The 19722-nt window shown below is 39.6% G+C and overlaps 1 protein-coding gene across 1 annotated transcript in view; it reads left to right on the forward strand.

The window, feature by feature from the left end:
- The first annotated feature begins 5016 nt into the window (after nt 1–5016).
- The window catches only part of RPF2 (ribosome production factor 2 homolog), a 37352-nt gene continuing 22646 nt past the window's right edge, over nt 5017–19722 (forward strand). Inside the window, exons 1-4 of the mRNA XM_034991835.1 lie at nt 5017–5108; nt 7084–7216; nt 9957–9994; nt 15401–15440. Coding sequence (XP_034847726.1) covers nt 5086–5108; nt 7084–7216; nt 9957–9994; nt 15401–15440 — 234 coding nt within the window. The 5' untranslated portion in view covers nt 5017–5085. The remainder of the gene's footprint in view (nt 5109–7083; nt 7217–9956; nt 9995–15400; nt 15441–19722) is intronic.

A 19722-nucleotide genomic window follows, 5' to 3' on the forward strand; every position in this document is an offset into this window, starting at 1 on the left:
TTGTAACTTAAAAGGTTCCTTGTAATTAGATTGGGCTCATACAGAAAATCCAGGATAACCTTCCTATCTAAAGATCCTGAACTTAATTACATCTGCAAAACACCCTTTATATATAACATTCACAGGTTCTGTGGATTAGGACCTCAGCATTTTAGGGAGACATTATTCTGTCTGCTACACTGTCATCCTCACTTTGGTGCATAAATTGTACCATCCCAGGAAACAAGTGAGGTAGCCTATGATTTCCTTAGAATACTGCCTTGAGAGAATTTCCAGGTTACAGTGTAAGAAGGAGAAGTCCAGATGAATATCAGAAGTCTTTCTGAGGTGAGGAGATGGAACTGGAACCCCTAGAAGACCAAGAGAGCTGGAACTTGCACAGCAGAATATCAGAAAGGGAGTACAGAGAGAAAGCTTCAATGATCTACAGAGAATCCTCCTGGAATCTTCAGTAGAATACTGATCACAGGTATGCCAGAAAACCACTGGAGGCAGGGAAAAGAGCCATCTGAACAATCCCTGGGCTTGCAGTTCTCACCCAGTGTAGAAAACCTCATATTTCATGGAGCATGGAAAGAGTACTCAAAACGGTTTTGCCTCAGAGCATAATTAGCCTAAATAAGGCTTTTGCCTCACCTAACAAAACTTAAAAGCAAGACCTGAAAGGATCAAGCTATTTCCAAGTAACTGCATCTCAGGCAACACTATATATATATATATGATTTTATTTTATTTATTTGACAGAGACACAGCGAGAGAGGGAACACAAGCAGGGGGAGTGGGAGAGGGAGAAGCAGGCTTCCCACTGAGCAGGGAGCCCGATGCGGGGCTTGATCCCAGGACCCTGGGATCATGACCTGAGCCGAAGGCAGACGCTTAATGACTGAGCCACCCAGGTGCCCCAAGAATATATTTTTTAAAGATTTTATGTATTTATTAGAGAACTCATTAGTTAGGGGAGAGGCTGAGGGGAAGAGAGAGGGACAAGTAGACTTTGAGCTGAGTGTGGAACCCAATGTGGGGCTTGATCCCATGACCTTGAGATCACAACCTGAGCTGAAACCAAGAGTTGGACACCCAACTGACTGAGCCACCCAGGCACCCCAATCTTTTTAACATATCCAACATCCAACAAAGTAAAATTCACAATATCTGGCATTCAATAAAATATTATCAGAGACATTTCTCATTTCTGGTCTAGCACTGAGAAGCTGGAAGTTGCCACTCCATTGTAACAATAAATAAAAAGCTGAACTTTGAAGCAATAATGACTAAGAATTTCCCCAAATTAATTTCAGGCACCAAACCACAGATCCAGTAAGCTCAGAGAACACCAACTAGGATAAATGCCAAAAAATCCCTAAACCTAGGGATATCATTTTCATACTACAGAAAATTAACAATAAATTTAAAATCCTGAGAGAAGTCAGATGGGGGAAAACACCTTACCTATAGAGGAGCAAAGGTAAGAATTACATCTGACTTCTCCTCAATTAACTGTGCAGTCAAGACAGTTGGAATGAAATATTTTAAACATTGAAAGAAAAAAACCCATCAAGCTAGAATTCAGTACTCTGCAAAATTATCCTTTAAATGTGAGAGAGAAAGACTTTCAAAAACATAAATAAAGACAAACAAAAATTGAGGGAATTTGCTGGGTGCCTGGGTGGCTCAGTCGGTTAAGAGTCTGCCTTCAGCTCAGGTCATGATCCCAGGGTTCTGGGATCAAGTCCCACATCAGGCTCCCAGCTCAGTGGGGTGTCTGCTTCTCTCTCTGTCTATGCCCCTCACCCCGCTCATGCTCTCTCTCAAATAAATAAATAAAACCTTAAAAAAAAAATTGAGGGAATGTGTTGCCAGCAGACCTTCCTTGCAAGAAATGTTAGAAGTTATTTAGAGAGAAGTAAAATGAGATGAGTCAGAAACTTGGATTTGCATAAAGAAAAGATGATCATCAGAGAAGGAATAAGTGAAGGTAAAATAAAAATTTTATTTTTATTCTTAATTGATTTACCAGATAAATTTGTTCAAATAATAATATATTTGACTATGAATGCTTTTGTATATATGGATTGCTATAGACAGAACGTGTCCCCCCAAAATTCTTGTGTTGAAATCCTAACCCCCAATGTGATGGTATTCCAAGGTGGGGCCTTTGGGAGGTGATTAGGTCATGAGAGTGAAGCCATCCTGGATAGTATTAGTGCCCTTATAAAAGAGACCCTAGAGAGCTCCTTTGTTCCTTGTTCCATGTGACAACACAGTGAAAAGATGGCTGTCTGTGAATCAGGAAATGGGCCCTCATCAGACACCAAACCTGCTGATGCCTTGATCTTAGACCTTCCAGCTTCCAGAACTGTGGCTGATACATTTATGTTCTTTTTTTTTTTTTTAATATTTTATTTATTTATTTGACAGAGAGAGACACAGCGAGAGAGGGAACACAAGCAGGGGGAGTGGGAGAGGGAGAAGCAGGCTTCCCACGGAGCGGGGAGCCCGGGGCAGGGCTCGATGCGGGGCTCGATCCCAGGACTCTGGGATCATGACCTGAGCTGAAGGCAGACGCTTAACGACTGAGCCACCCAGGTGCCCCTACATTTCTGTTCTTTATAAGCCACTCAGTATACAATATTCTCTTATAACTCCTCAAATGGCCTAAGGCATGTTTGCTTATGTCTAAGTGAAGTGAATGACAGAAATGATACAAGGGACAGGAAGGAGGAATTAGGAGTATCTTTGTATTATAAGGTATCTGTACACTCCATGAAGTAGTTATTTGAAAGTGGATGTGGATTTAATTGTAAATGTATATTGCAAACTCTAGGGCAACCACTAAAAAGTGTATGTATGTATGTATTTGTTTATTTATGAGAGAGATCAAGGGAGGGGGAGCAGAGAGCGAGAATCTTAAGCAGGTTTCATACCCTTTGTAGAGCCTGACTTGGGGCTCAATCTCACCACCCTGAAATCATGACCTGAGCCAAAATCAAGAGTTGGATGCTTAGCCAACTAAGCCACTCAGGCGCCCCCTAAAAAGTTTATAAAGAAGTTTAGGGGCTCCAGGCTGGCTCAGTAGGTAGGTCATATGACTCTTGATCTCATGGTTGTGAGTTTGAGTCCCACGATGGGTGCAGAGATTACTTAAAATTAAATCTTTTTTCTTAAAAATATTTTTAAAAATATTTTATTTATTTATTTGACAGAGAGAGAGAGAACACAAGCAGGGGGAGTGGCAGGCAGAGGAAGAGGGAGAAGCAGGCTCCCCGCTGAGCAAGGAGCTGGATGCGGGACTCGATCCCAAGACCCTGAGATTATGACCTGAGCAGAAGACAGACACTTGACTGACTGAGCCACACAGGGGCCCCCGTGACATCATAACTTTAGAACTGCAAAACTAATTTCAGACTTTCAACTTCTAGAACCCTAACATAACTTGGTGTTATTTACACCAGTAAATTTATGGTAATAGAAAACAGAAATAGAATAGAAATACTGGTGCCAAACCCTCTTTCATTGCTAGTGGGAATGTAAAATGGTGCAGGCAGAAACTAGTTTGGCAGTTCTTCAAAATGTCAAACATAGAGTTACCATATGATCCAGCAATTCTACTCCTAGAGAATTGAAACTTCTACAAAAAAACTTGTACGTGAATATTCAAACAAGCATAATTCATAATAGTAAAAAGTGGAAAAAAACCAAATGTCCATAAATTTTTGAAGGAATAAAAAATGTGGCATATCCATAGAATGGAATATTATTCAGTCCTAAAAAAGAAATGAATGTACTGATGAAGTACTGATACATGCTATACATTTGAACCTTAAACGCGAACATGTATGAACATAGTGAAAGAAGCCAGACACGAAAGGGCACATACTGTATGATTCCATTTACATGTTATGTTCATAATAGACCTATCTATAGTGACGTAGATCAGTGGTTGACAGGGATCGGCAAGAGAGGAAAATGGGTAGTGATGGCTACTGGGTTGAGAGGGTGGGTGTTTCCTTTTGGGGTGATAAAGATGTTCTGAAATTAGATATTGGTGATAGTTTTACCTTTGCGAATATACTAAAAACCACTGACATGTACACTTTACAGGGGTAAAAAAAAATTTTTTTTTTAAAGATTTTATTTATTTGACAGAGAGAGACACAGCGAGAGAGGGAACACAGGCAGGGGGAGTGGGAGAGGGAGAAGCAGGCTTCCCGTGGAGCAGGGAGCCCGATGCGGGGCTCGATCCCAGGACCCCGGGATCAGGACCCGAGCGGAAGGCAGATGCCTAACGACTGAGCCACCCAGGCGCCCATACATGGGTAAAATTTATGGTATATGAAGTATATGGCAATTTAAAAATTGGGGGAAAAATAAGGATCAGCAGTGTTCTTTTTTTTTTAATCTCTGCTGTTACCTCTGCCAGACATGCTTTCCCACGTCCTTTTCTTTTTTTTTAAGATTTTATTTATTTATTTGGCAGAGAGACACAGCGAGAGAGGGAACACAAGCAGGGGGAGTGGGAGAGGGAGAAGCAGGCCTCCCGCCGAGCAGGGAGCCCAATGCGGGGCTCGATCCCAGGACCCCGGGACCATGACCTGAGCCAAAGGCAGACGCCCAACGACTGAGCCACCCAGGCGCCCCAGCAGTGTTATTTTCTGCACACCTTTTATGAGCCAGGCACTGTGGTAGTTTTAAATTTTGCCTCACTGATCTTACAGTTCAGTCAATAGTGCACATTTCACATTGATATTTTTAACCACTACGTGAATACCTACCATGTCATCAACCTTTTTAGCATTCTGGGAGATTCCCAGAAGAATAACATCTAGTCCCTGAATATCTTATTGCGGGTATACACACAGGCGCGTACATCAAGCGGCTACAGGCGGTGTTACCTAGCGTGTTAATTTCCCGCTAAAAGACAATCTGTAACCAAGGGAACGCAGCACTGCCCTAAGCGTCCACGACCGGGCGGTCCCAGGAAGTGGCGTCACGCCCAAGTTCCGGTTCCGCCTGTTCCGGAACACTGGCCTATCTCGCGGAAGCGCGCCGTGCACGTGCGTTCCCGGGATTCGCGTTGCGGTAGCCATGGACGCTTTGGATCGAGTCATGTAAGTGCGCTGGGTCCCTTCTTTGGGGGACGTTAGAGAGTGGGACTCCTGTGGTGGGAAGGAGTGAAAAAGTCTCTGCTCCGCCTGGCTGCCCCTCGTTCCTCCCGCTCTTTGTCAGTTGGGCCTGCGGTGGGCCGATCTATCCACTAGCTTGGGTCTCCCTCTGTTGGCGCCGCCCGCCGGGAGATGGAGAGCCAGGAAGCCCACTAGTGGGAGCTGCCAGGCGGTAGCACGGAGATGGCCGCTTTTATCTCGGCCAGTTAGAAACGTCCTGGGCTTCCCAAGAAGTGTGAGGGAATGAGTGGTCACCAGCACAAGGCCTCGGAATTTGACAGCTGTAGGTGACAGTCCGGGCGCGTTCTCAAAGCTTTGTGACTTTGGGTCATAAAATCCCCCTAAACCTCGGTTTACTTTGTAAAATAGCGTTCGTAATAATCGTACTTAGTAGAACTCTGAGGATTATTGGCGAGAATGTATGTAAAGCCTTTTTGCTACAGCACGTAGATATGTTGATTAGCTTTTTCTTTCTCGAGTTGATGTTTGTTTTAAATGCGTTCAGAAAATATTTATTGATCTCCTAAATAGTCCTGCTGTTATTTCTTGAGATTTGCCTGGTTAACATCCAACCAAAACAAGTTCTTCTTTTAGTCATTAATTCAGAGATTTTTGCGCATCTGCTATATATTCCTCCAGGTATGGGGATGGCAAAGATGAGTTAAGACTGCGATCTGATTGGGGGACAAACAGCTGATAAAATATATAAGATGTTATTTGCATTATTTGCTGGCTAGTGAGAAGTAACAAACCACATGGAATATAGAGTATAGAGCACTTTTATTTTTTTAGTTTAGACATACTAAATATTCTTGATTTAACAAACACGTATCTTTATCAAACAGCAAATGATTGGAAGCTTTATATTGCTTGACATTTTATCTGGAGGAGAATTTTTAAACTCTGCGTGATAAATTGAGTGTGTGTATATTCTGTTTCTCTTTTCCTGCCCAAAGTGTCCATAGGACTGAAAGGAGGATGGAGGGTCATAGTTACTTAAGAGAGGAGGAATTCTTTCAGTAGATGGCAGAGAACTGTTGGAAAAGCAAGATATAGTGGAAGCAGAAGTGAAGCCCTTTTTCTGAACAGAAATGTATAAAAACATTCTACTCCTGCTGTCACATCATAAGATCAGAATAACGAATTTGTTTCCCTTCATATTTTGCAGAGTGATTGGTCTAGATAAGTTTTTTAATCTTGCTCATTTTGAAGATTGGCCTACTTGTAAGATGTGTGACCTTGGCCACATTACCTCCCTAGCCTCAGTTGCCTCATCTGTAAAATGAAGATAATAATTTTACCTGTGTTGTGGGATCTGGGTGAAGATAAACCTAATAGAGTGACTCTATAAAGTTGTCAGTCATTATTATTATTATTTTTTTAATATTTATTATTTTTTCAAATTCTATGTTAATCCCAGTTGTCAGTCATTATTATCCCCCATTGGTAGCAATAATATTTGACTTTCTCAGCTGTGATGTTGGAGTGGGATAGTGTATACTTCCTACTAGGCATTGTGGTCTTAAACCTGGATGAAAGAGAGGCATTTAGTAGCCTCTCTGTGTTTAGTAACTGCCCACAGATTGCTCACTAGTTGGTGTGCAATTCTTTGTGTTAGGGTAAGTACTATTTGCTTTATTTAGACTGAAGAAAAAATAATGGAGTAAAAATAGCAACAGTATAACCATTGAGTCTTTTTTTTTTTTTTAAATAAAGGTTTCGGAAAAAAGCAGTAATAAAAGAATGTTGGGGATATATATTATCTCCCTAAAAAGTGAGATTTTGTTTAGTGGTAGAATCCTAACTGATAAATGTTATGTAATATCTGTTGGTTTTTAAGAATTTGCACGTTAGTCAAGTCATGGTTTTGTACTCTGAGGAAAACGTTTTAAGTTGTGATGAATTGTGATTTTATGAACAGAAAGCCCAAAACGAAAAGAACCAAGAGATTCCTTGAGAAGAGAGAACCGAAACTCAGTGAAAATATTAAAAATGCTATGCTGATTAAAGGGGGAAATGCAAATTCAATGGTGACACAAGTACTTAAAGATGTGGTATGTATATATATACACGTAGTTTTTAATTTTTTTTTTTTTAAGATTTTATTTATTTGACAGAAAAAGAGACAGCGAAAGAGGGAACACAAGCAAGGAGAACAGCAGGCAGAGGGAGAAGCAGGCTCCCTGCCGAGCAGGGAGCCCCATGCTGGGCTCGATCCCAGGACCCTGGGACCATGACCTGAGCCAAACGCAGATGCTCAACGACTGAGCCACCCAGGCACCCCTATTTTTAAATTTTTTAAAAAGATTTTTAAGTAATCTCTGCACCCACCATGGGGCTCGAACTTACAACCCTGAGATCACAAGTTGCACACTCTACCTACTGAGCCAGACAGGCGTCCCTGCACTCTAATTTTTCAGATGTTATTGAAATTATTTTAGGAAACTTTCAGCATACTAGTTTAGGCTGCTGGAGAACTACATGGATAAACTTGCCTTGCCTTAAGAACTGCTAGTCTTAGAGAAAGGCTCAAGTTGGAGGTTATTTGCCTTGGCAAGACACTAACCACTGGTTTTCCTTGAAGCAACTACTGTAGTTCCCTTAGTAAATTTCAACTGGTTTCAATTACTAGAATTTGGTTTATTCGCATTTAAAGAACATATCTAGTTTGTAAAGTGAAATAACTGCATATTACTGTCTATTTCTTCAGCAATACCAAGTACTGTGCTAGGTGCTGAGGATTAATAGTTATATAAGACACATTTATCCCTTCAGTGAGCTTAATGAGGGAGACCGGCAAGTAAGAAATTATAGCACTGTGAATTAAGTGCTCTGCTGGAGGCATGTACAGGGTAGGATGGGAGGCAGAGTTAAAATCCCATAAGGGTAGCCACACACAGAGTGGGCTTCCCAGAGAAGATACTTAACTTCGTTTTGAAGGAGGAGTTAGAGCAATTAGGAGGAGAGGAAGAGGAGGAGAAAGTCTTCCAAGGCTGAGGAAAACACTTGTGCAAAAAACAAACAAACAAACAACAACAACAAAGAAGGGAATGTGAAGGAGCATGATGCATTTGGGGAACTGCAAGTAATTGGGGATGGCTAAAGGAAAAATGGGCTCTATGGAGCTAGAAGAACAGACAGGGATCAGATAACATGGAGTTTGAGCTTTGTTCTGAAAACTCTAAGGAACCATTGAAAGATGGTTGGTGACAGATATGATCAGCTCCTTTAATCGGTTTGACCAGAGAAAATTGAGAGCAAATGTGGGAAACTAATTCAGCCATTGCTGTCAGGCAGGTAATAGTATCTGGAGTGTGGTATTGCAAGTGAAAATGAGAGATGATCAGAGAGACTAGATGTTGAGGGTGGAAGTGTCTGGGTTGGGTTCTTGATGAGTGATAATGCCAATTAGAGAATATACCAGGTGGAGCAGGTTTGGAGAGAGAAGCGGTATGTTCAGTTCAGGACCTGTAATGTAAGTGATGAAGATAAAAACTTTATGTTTTTTTCTACCTCTGTAGCCTGCTGTTTAGCCCAGTGTGTGGCACATGGTAGATGCTCAGTAAATGTTTAATCAGTGATTAGAAAGCATAGTCTATGGAGATACCTAGTTGGTGGTTGAATATTTAGGCCTTGAATACAGCAGATAGGTTCTTTGACTTAAATCAACTAAGTAATTGAATAGACTTTTAAACTTGACTAAACTCTCTATGCTTGTTAAACACAATAGTTCAGATACCTGAATGTCTAATACATGTTCATCTTTCTGTCTCAGTGTCATTGTATTGGTAGGATACTGGCCCTGTATTTAAGTAAGCTCTAAGAATAGCACACTATTACACATTACTGTGGTAGTTAACATTCATATTTATGATTCTTGAGTTGTCACTGTGGTAATGTGCATTACACCAAGGCAGGGAAACATTTGGTCAAGAATTATTAAAATTTTTAGTATTGAAGGGGTTCCTGGCTGGCTCTGTCGGAAGAGCATGTGACTCCTGATTTTGGGGTTGAAAGTTTGAGTCCCACGTTGGCTGTTGAGATTACTAAAACAAATAAACTTAAAAAAAGAAAAAAAAAGTTTAGTACTTAAAAAGATAGGTTTTACTGCTGAATTTCCTTTGTTCATTAGCTCTGATTGTTGATGAATGATCATTTTTCGTTTCATTGTTTCCCTCATTTACCCCTTTTCCTAATGCAAGGGAATGCCTTAGGTCTTTGTTATTCCTTGTGGTAGAGCAGAACTGACCATACAGGTAATAAGTGATTATTAGTGAATGAGTAAGAAGTAAGAAAAAAATGAAAAGAGGGTTGAATGACAGGAATTTTTTAAAGGGCTGTGTTTAAACTCCTGAGTAGTGTATTCTGATTGTCATCACCGGGACACTTTCTCCGTTCTCTTATCTCCAGACAACATTATTTCAACTCTGACAGCCTTTTCTGATAGGATTTATTTTTTTGTTCTCTTCTGCTCTTCTTTCTACTCTCAAATAAATAGTTTGTCTGGAAAGAGTGGGATAGGTAGAATTTAAAGAAATGAAAGGAATCATTTAAGTTGGACAGATTTTTGAAAGGGCATAGAAACTTTAGATTAAGGAAGTGCAGTTTAAGTTAGGTTATTAAGCTTACGTTGTAGGTTTATATAAGTGATTAAAAGGGAGCCAAGCAGAAGACATCAGAATAGGATTCAGGGACCAGGTAATCTTGTTTAATGACTGATACAATGCAATATAATTTTTGCTTCCGCTTTTCAGAATGTAATTTGTTTTGAAAGCTATAAATTTTGTTTTACAGTATGCACTGAAAAAACCGTATGGAGTTCTGTATAAAAAGTAAGTAATGATTTATTTTAGTTTAACTTATATTGTTCTATTATAAAAGTAGCAAACAGTTACTTTATGGGAGATTTAGAAAAGTATTTTGTTTAAAAAACATGATGGTTCCTTACATATAGCTATTAGTATTTTTATTTATTTTTTATTTTTTTAAAGATTTTATTTATTTATTTGAGACAGAGAGAATGAGAGAGAGAGAGAGAGAGAGCACATGAGAGGGGGGAGGGTCAGAGGGAGAAGCAGGCTCCCTGCCAAGCAGGGAGCCCGATGCAGGACTCGATCCAGGGACTCCAGGATCATGACCTGAGCCGAAGGCAGTCGCTTAACCAACTGAGCCACCCAGGCGCCCAGCTATTAGTATTTTTAAAATTTATTTCTTTCCAGTTTGTGTTTTCATTTGTATTGAATACTTACATAGTTGTAATCTTAGCATATATATATTATTTTGAAATAATTACAGACATACAGAAAAGTTGCAGCAATTAGTAGATTTCTCATAACCTTCACCCAGCTTCTCTTAATGTTGCATCTTACATAACCATAGTATAGTTATCAAAAGTAAGAAATTAACATTGGTACAATAATGTTAACTAAACTGTAGACTTGATTTGGTTGTACCAGTTTTTCCAGTAATAGCCTTTTTCTCTTCCAGGATCCTACATTGCATTTAGTTGTCATGTCTCCTTACTCTCCCATTTGTGACAGTTCCCCAGTCTTTCCTTTTTTGATGACTTTGACACTTTCGATGAGTACTTGTTAATTATTTTGTAAAATGTCCGTCAGTTTGGATTTGTCTTAAGTTTCTCATGAACAGATTGAGCCTTATGCATTTTTGGCAAGAGTACCACTAAAGTGATGTGCTTTTCTCCGTAAATCATACCAGGGAGTACAGGATGTGTTACGCTGGTAGCATTAACCTCAGTTAAAGTGAGTCTGCTTGGTTTCTCCACTATAAATTTACTATTTTTCCCTTTGTAATTAATAAATGTTTGGAGGAAATACTTTGAGACTCTGCAAAAACTATGCAAATAATTCTCTTTCTCCTCACACTTTTTCTTACTCATTTTAGCATCCATCAGTGGATCTTGTCTACAGAGGTGATTACTCTGGTGTTCTTCTTCTTTTTTTTTTTTTTAAGATTTTATTTATTTATTTGAGACAGAGAGAATGAGAGACAGAGAGCATGAGAGGGAGGAGGGTCAGAGGGAGAAGCAGACTCCCTGCCGAGCAGGGAGCCCAATGCGGGACTCGATCCCGGGACTCCAGGATCATGACCTGAGCCGAAGGCAGTGGCTTAACCAACTGAGCCACCCAGGCGCCCTACTCTGGTGTTGTTCTAATGGTGGTTTTCTATCTCCCTCATTCCTTCTACATTTATTAATTGGAATTTTGTAAGGAAAATCTCTCCCTTCTCCTCTGTTGAATTACTCATTTATATTAGTGTGGACTTACGGATGTTTATTATATTCTTTGGAGTTATAATCCAATGGTGTCATTATTTTGTTGCTCCAATTCTACCTTTGGCCTTTGGGATCTTTTTCAGGTCGGCGCCTATGCTTTTCCAACATGCTCCTTGTATTTGAGTACTTCCTTTCTGGTGCCACAAGATGCTCGACACTCATCTTTTATTTTTCCTTGCAACAGCCCTGGAATCAACCCCTTCTCTGGGGAGCCCTGTTTCCATATACTGGAGACTGGTAATTTAGAAACAAAGATCTGGGCACTAAGTATGCTCTGTTGCTCTGGGAGTGTCATTGTCTCTAGATCCCCTCAGCAGACAGAGCTTGAAAATATGTGTTATGCATATTAACCTGTGCATACATGCATATCTAAATTTATATTTATGTATTTTAAAGACTGAGTTCATATCGATACTTCCTAAAAAATCATGCGTTCATACTAATACTTCCAATTCCAGCCCAATGCCACAGACTTCATTCCAGCCTTTCTTCTTTCCGTGTAACTTTTTTCTTCTGACAGTAAGAAACCTGGCTTTCATTATTGATAATATACATATTTATTTATTTGTATAATTCTAGTACATACATAGTGTCAGAATTTCCAACCCTATAAGCAACAAACTAACTAGCGTGTAGAATGTGTATATAGTTCTTTGTGTCTTTAGCTTTAGAGTATCCAGTTCAAATACTGTTTCCCAATGGAACATAGGTTTTTTCTGCCTCTTTAATGTGATTGTGTTATTCCTTTAAACTACAATTGGGGTCGTTTATTACAGTTTGTATTCTGTTTTGGGTTTTTCTCCACATCCTGGTGGTGGTTTTAATTTATGTATGTAAAATTTACTCTTTGTGGTGTACAGTTTTATGGGTTTTGAAAAATGCATTGAACTGTGTCTGCCACTACAGTTCATGATACAGAAACAGTTCCATCATCCTGAAAATGTCTTTGTGCAGTGCGCTCTTGTAGTCCATCCCTCCCACACCCCTTTAGCCATCGAACTGTTTTCCATCCTTATAGTTTTTCCTTTTCCCGAATGTCACATAAATGGCATCATACAACAGATAGCCTTTGGAGTCTATTTTCTTGCATTAACAAAATGTCTAAAAATTATCTGTGTTGTTGCCATACATTAAATTTTATATCAAGCCTTTTTCATTTATATTGTAAACACTTTTCTATTGATAGGTGATCCTTTAGGTATTATTTTCATTGCCAGTATAATGCCTATTAAATGGTTATACTAAAATTTACTTGTAACTTAATTTGGGGGAATTTAGGTTTTTCTGTTTTGCCATTCTTATAAATAATGCTAAAATGGCCATTTTTACACAAATGAGTTATTCTTTTGAATCAGTTCCTACGTGAGATTCCTAGACATGAGATTACTGGGTACAGCTTCATACCCAATAGGGCAAATTAATTATATTGCTTTTTGAAAAGATTGTCCTTTTGACAGAGTGTAATATATAAGTTCCATGGGCCATTACCTACTTTTGGTTTATATTTTTAAGCTAAGAAGTGAAAAACATACTTTGTTTAATTTGCATTTTCTGTGTTTCCAACAGGTCATATTAGCTTATTGTGAATTATAGCTAGCTGTTAATCATAAATGCTGCAATAATTTTTCTTGGTTTGTTTGCCTTGCGCATTGTTAAAAATAATACTCTTTTTACTGATTATAAAAGTAATACATATTTCTCTTAGATAATCAGGATAATGGAATAAGTAATCACTCATAGCACTATGTACATTCTGACATATTTTTTTCCCTGTATATTTTCTTTCTTTCTTTTTTTGAGTATAGTTGACACACAATGTTACATTAGTTTCAAGTGTAAAACATAGTGATTTGTTGTGATTTGTGATTTGTCTATACATTATGCTATGCTCACTAAAAGTGTAGTTATCATCTGTCACTATTATGATATTGACTATATTCTTTATACTGTATCTTTTATTCCCATGACTTATTGATTCCATAACTGGAAGCCTGTATCTCCCACTCCCCTTCACCCATTTTCATATCTGAACAGACATTTTCATATCTGTACATTTATTCTTTTTTTAAAGATTTATTTATTTTACGGAGAGAGCACATGTGTGAACAGGGGGGAGGGGGAGAGAGAGAGAATCCTCAAGCAGACTCCCCAGTAATTACAGAGCCCAAGGTGGGGATTAATCCCAGGACCCTGAGATTATGACCTGAGCTGAAATCAAGAGTTGGCTGTTCAACCAACTGAGCCACCCAGGAGTCCCTATTTTATTCTTTAAGCAAAATTGAGATCATGTTGTATATAGATTTTGCTTCATAAAAATTATGAACTATTTTATAGAAACTTCATTTACATAATTAGAAATCAGAAATTATAAGTGAAAATATAAACACTCTTCCCAGAACAACCACCTCTCATTAGTTTCTTACATATTTTACCAGAATTTGTCAATGCATTTTTTTTTTTTTAAGATTTTATTTATTTATTTGACAGACACAGCGAGAGAGGGAACACAAGCAGGGGGAGTGGGAGAGGGAGAAGCAGGCTTCCCGCTGAGCAGGGAGCCTGACACGGGGCTCAATCCCAGGACCCTGGGATCATGACCTGAGCCGAAGGCAGACGCTTAACGACTGAGCCACCCAGGTGCCCCTCGATGCATATTTAGGCAAAGAAAAATATTTATTTGTATTTCTTTCCCTTTTACATGAAAGATAACATGTTTTACCCACTCCTTCTCCAGCTCTACTACTAATTTTCCTGGTCCAATGCACCATTTTTTTCTTTCCCTTCTGGATTACTGCAATAGCTTCTTACTAACTCTTTTCATTCTTGCCATACTACATTGCATTCTCACATAGTAGACAGACAGTCCTTTAAAAAGAAAATTTTAGGGGCGCCTGGGTGGCTCAGTCGGTTAAGCGTCTGCCTTCGGCTCAGGTCATGATCTCAGGGTCCTGGGATCGAGCCCTACATTGGGCTCCCTCCTCAGTGGGGAGTCTGCTTCTCCCTCTCCCTCTGCCTGCCGCTCTCCCTGCTTGTGCTCTCTCTCTCTCTCTCGGTCAAATAAATAAATAAAATCTTAAAAATATTTATAAAAAAATAAAAGAAAAAAATTTTAGGGGCACCTGGTTGGCTTAGTTTGTGAAGCAGCTGCCTTCGGCTCAGCTCATGATCCCAGGGTCCTGGGATCGAGCCCCACATTGGGCTCCTTGCTCAATGGGGAGTCTGCTTCTCCCTTGCCCCGCCCCCTGCTTGTGCTCTCTCTCTCAAATAAATGAATAAAATCTTTAAAAATAAATAAATAAAAAGAAAATTTTAGTCTGATCTTATCACTCCTGCCTGAAACTCTTCAATGCTTCCTGTTACTTTATTAATATCTACATTCCTTATCTTGATCAACAAGGCCCTACATAATCTGGGCCATGTCTTCATATTTGGCCTTATGCCCCACCATTTTCCCTTTGCACACTAAGCTTCAGTGACACTTGCCTTCTTTCCATTTCTTGAATAGTCTAAGCTTGTTTCCATCTCAGATCTTTGCTTATTCTGTTCCTTCTTCCTAGAATACTCTTAGCCTAAAAACTTTTCAATGGCTTATTGCTTATCTCTCAGATCTCAGCTCAAATAGTCATTTTCTACTCTTCATACTAACAGAATACCCTATTTTATTTTTGTCACTACAGTTACTTTTAAAATTTTTATTTTTTCACTAGAATGTAGGCTCCATGAAAGCGAGGGTCTGATTTGTTTTCCAGGATCCTTAGCTCTTACAACAGTGCCTGGTACGTAACAGGCACTAAATACATATTTGAATGAATGAATATCCCTCCAGCTTTATTTTTGATCATCTGAATATAAAATTATCTTTATTTAATATATTACTTAATTGTTATGGGTGAATTGCTATTAAGGTTATTAAAATTAAGGTCACCTGTTAAAATATTCTTAGGAAAAACATTACAAGACCATTTGAGGATCAGACATCGTTGGTGAGTACAAGAATTTTTTTTTTTTTTAAGATTTTATTTATTTATTTGACAGAGAGCGAGAGAGCACAAGCAGGGGGAGCAGCAGAGGGAAAGGGAGAAGCAGACTTCCCGCTGAGCAGGGAGCCCTACGTGGGGCTTGATCCCAGGACCCTAGGACCACAACCTGAGCTGAAGGCAGACACTAAGCGATGGAACCACCCAGGCACCCTGAATCTTTTTTTTTTTTCAAAGTTTATTTATTTTAGAGAGAGAGAGCGTGCATGTGGTGAGGGGAGGGGCAAAGGAAGAGGGGAGAGAATCTCAAGCAGACTCCGTGCTGTGTGTGGAGCCCAACATGGGGCTTGATCCTAGGACCCTGAGATCACTACCTGAGCTGAAACTAAGAGTCGGTCGCTTAACTGACTTTGTCAACCAGGCACCCCAAGCCTCTTTCTGATTTAAGAGAGCATGTAAATGATTATTCAGACTAATCACTGCTCCTTTAGTATTCCTAATTTGTGATGTTTCTGAATTAGAAATCATCCTATATGAGGGAATTTTAATGTAAATTGGAGGGGAAATAGACATTTATTTATTATTTTGAAATAAGACTTTCATACTTTCAAAAATATGACTATAGATCTTATATTTTACTTTGCCAGTATTATTCACTGCTTGTAAGTATATCGACAGAATTTTTATTTTTTATTTTTTTAAAAGATTTTATTTATTTATTTGACAGAGAGATAGACAGAAGAGCATAAGCAGAGGGAGTGGCAGAGGGAGAGGGAGAAGCAGGCTCTGCACTGAGCAGGGAACCTGATGCGGGACTCGATCCCAGGACCCTGAGATCATGACCTGAGCCAAAGGCAGACGCTTAACCATCTGAGCCACCCAGGCGCCCTATCAACAGAATTTTTAAAAGTTGAATTATATTTTATGTGCATAATTAATAATTATCAAAAGGAAGCTTGTTACAGGTCTATTTTTATAAAGCAAGTTTGATTTTTAAAAATTTGACTTATTTCTTTGGATATTTTTAGAACAAGGAATGCTACGTGAATTATTGCTAACAATTGTCAGTTGCTTTACTAATCAAATTCCTATTTGAGTGTATTGGCAACCAAACTAAATGAAAAAGACTAGTGAATAAAATCAGAAGCTAAAGGATGGTATATAATAAATGGTGAATGATGAATGGACTTTGGGTATGTGATGATACTGCTTTCTTTCTAAAGAAAACCTTAAAAGAATAAGTGGTTTAAACTAAATTGACTTAAAAAAAGTCAGAATGGGGGACGCCTGGCTGGCTCAGTCAGTAGAGCGTGTGACTCTTGATCTCTGGGTTGTGAGTTTAAGCCTCACATGGGGCATAGAGCTTACTTAAAAAAAAAAAAAAAAGATTAAGATACTGAAAAAAAAAATCAGAATGGGATCATGTTCTCTTGAGGGGAACACCATTACTTGTTTTTCCTTTTAGTTAGTGAATTTATTTATTTTTTAAAGATTTATTTATTTATTTATTTATTTATTTATTTTTTAAAAGATTTTATTTATTCATTCGACAGAGAGACACAGAGAGAGAGGGAACACAAGCGGGGAAGTGGGAGAGGGAGAAGCAGGCTTCCCACAGAGCAGGGAGCCCGATGCGGGGCTCGATCCCAGGACCCTGGGATCACGACCTGAGCCGAAGGCAGACGCCTAACCGACTGAGCCACTCAGGCGCCCCAAGATTGATTTATTTTAGAGAGTGAAAGAGAACATGCACATGCGTGCACATGAGCAGGGGGAAGAGCAGAGGGAGAGGGAGAGAATCCTTAAGCAGACTCCCCGCTGAGTGTGCAGATCCTGACATGAGGCTCGATTCCAGGACCCTAAGATCATGATCTGAGCTGAAATCAAGACTCAGATGTTTAACTGACTGAGCCATCCAGGCGCCCCTAGTTAGTGAATTTAAAAGAAAGAACTTTTGAATAGAATCTCAGTAATTAATTAGAAGACTAAAAATGAACATTTTCTCCTAATGAAGCAACTGACTGCATTGAAAATGATATTAAGAAAAATCAATATTCAGGGTTTAAAAATATTTTTTTAAAGATTTTATTTATTTGAGAGAGAGAGGGAGGGAAAGAGAGAGAGCATGAGCAGGGGGAGGGGCAGATGGAGAAGCAGACTCCCCACTGAGCAAGAAGCCTGATGTGGGGCTTGATCCCAGGACCCTGGAATCATGACCTGAGCCGAAGGCAGACACTTAACGAACTGAGCCATGCAGGTGCCCCTTTAAAAATTTTTTAAAAAAAGATTTTATTTGAGAGGGAGAGAGAGAACGAGGAGTGGGGTGGGGAGATATGCTGAGGGAGAAGCAGGTTCCCCATTGAGCAAGGAGCCTGATGTAGAGCCCGACCCCAGGACCCTGGGACCGTGACCTGAGCCAAAGGCAGATGCTCAACCAACTGAGCCACCTAGGCTTCCCAATGTTCAGTTTTTTACAAAATTACTTTCATTATAGTCTTGGGTTTTTCACAGTCATTGTTGAAGAGATTGTGAAATTGAAAATAAGGGCTCTAATCCAAAATTCTTTCTCTTTCATATACTGCTTATCAAGGGCTTGCTTTGTTTTGGCACCATGATGCTTTTGGTTGAGTGACCACTTTGTAGCAGTGTTGTGATGTAGAATCTGTAGCATTCTGTACTTCTTTTTCTTTTCTTTTTTTTTTTTAAAGATTTTATTTATTTATTTGAGAGAGAGAATGAGATAGAGAGAGAGAGCATGAGAAGGGGGAGGGTCAGAGGGAGAAGCAAACTCCCCGCTGAGCAGGGAGCCCGATGCGGGACTCGATCCCGGGACTCCAGGATCATGACCTGAGCCGAAGGCAGTGGCTTAACCAACTGAGCCACCCAGGCACCCCTTCTTTTTCTTTTTTTAAGATTTTATTCATTTGATAGAGCACAAGCAAGGGGAGGGGGTGGCAGAGGGTGAGGGAGAACTCCCTGCTGGGCAGAGAGCCTGATGCAGGGCCGCATCCCAGGACCCTGAGCCGAAGGCAGACGCTTAACTGACTGAGCCACCAGGAGCCCCTCTGTACTTCTTTGTCAATCTCGTTTTGATATGACAGTTTTTCTTACATTTGAAATTGTGACTTTCCTCTCTTTGATATCCCACCTCCAGAGATAGGAGATACTTCATTGGATGGAGAAAATCTCAGACTACTAAAGCTCACAATAGTTGTGGAAACAGTGGTCATGTTGGAAATGTGGTTGAATTCCTTCTCCTGACCATGTATCCCTCCAGTAGCACGTCTTTTTTTTTTTTCAGTAGCACATTTCTTACAATTTTGGAACTGTGCTTTAGAACAAGAGTTGGCAAATATACCTCCTGTGGGTCAAATCCCTGTTTCTGTGAGAGCCATAAAGAATGGTTTTTGTATTTTTAAAGGGTTTCTTTATAAAAGCATGTAAAAGGCCTAAAAATATTTACTATTTGGCCTTTTGCAGATAATTTGACTATGCTTGCTCTAGAATTTTAACAAAAAGTGGACTTTTTATGGAGAAGAACAGTAGAGATGAGTACTATATATGTATGTGAAAGGTAGTTCATGAATAGCTTCGGGGTGTTAGTAAGAGAATGTAAAAAGAAAAACATTTTAAGAAAGCATTTTCATTTATTTGGAATTTATTTGGACACTTAAGAAACTTTTTTTTTTTTTTAAGTAGGCTCCATACCCACACCCTGCTAATTTAGCACAGAGCTTGACACGAGATCATGACCTGAGCTGAAATCAAGAGTTGGAGGCTTAGGGCCCCCTGGGTGGCTCAGTTGGTTAAGCAGCTGCTGCCTTTGGCTCAGGTCATGATCTTGGGGTCCTGGGATTGAGCCCCGCGTTGGGCTTTGGTCTTAGCAGGGAGTCTGCTTCTCCCTCTCCTTCTGCCCCTGCCCCCTCTTGTGCTCTCGCGCTCTCTCTCTCAAATAAATAAATAAATCCTAAAAAAACAACAGTTGCAGGCTTAACCGACTGAGCCACCCAGGTGCCCCTGTTCATGTGTATTTTAAATGCATGGTAAGATGTACCATTGACGGTAGCCGTAACGTCTAATGAGTAAAGGCATTTGTTCAGCAAATGAAATACCTAGTGTGCGGTTTCAAAACTGCATTGGTGAGAATAAATAGTCTCATTTTATTTATTAACTTAAACTTTTCAACATATTTTTAGTCTTAAACTTATTTCTTATCCCTAGGTACCCCAAATCAGAAAAATTGAAGTAAAAAGCTAGAAATAAAGTCCCTTTCCTCTGTTTATTCCTG

This window comes from Mirounga leonina, unplaced genomic scaffold (assembly GCF_011800145.1).
Source record: "Mirounga leonina isolate KUSES-001 unplaced genomic scaffold, KU_Mleo_1.0 Mir_53, whole genome shotgun sequence".
Lineage (NCBI taxonomy): Eukaryota > Metazoa > Chordata > Mammalia > Carnivora > Phocidae > Mirounga > Mirounga leonina.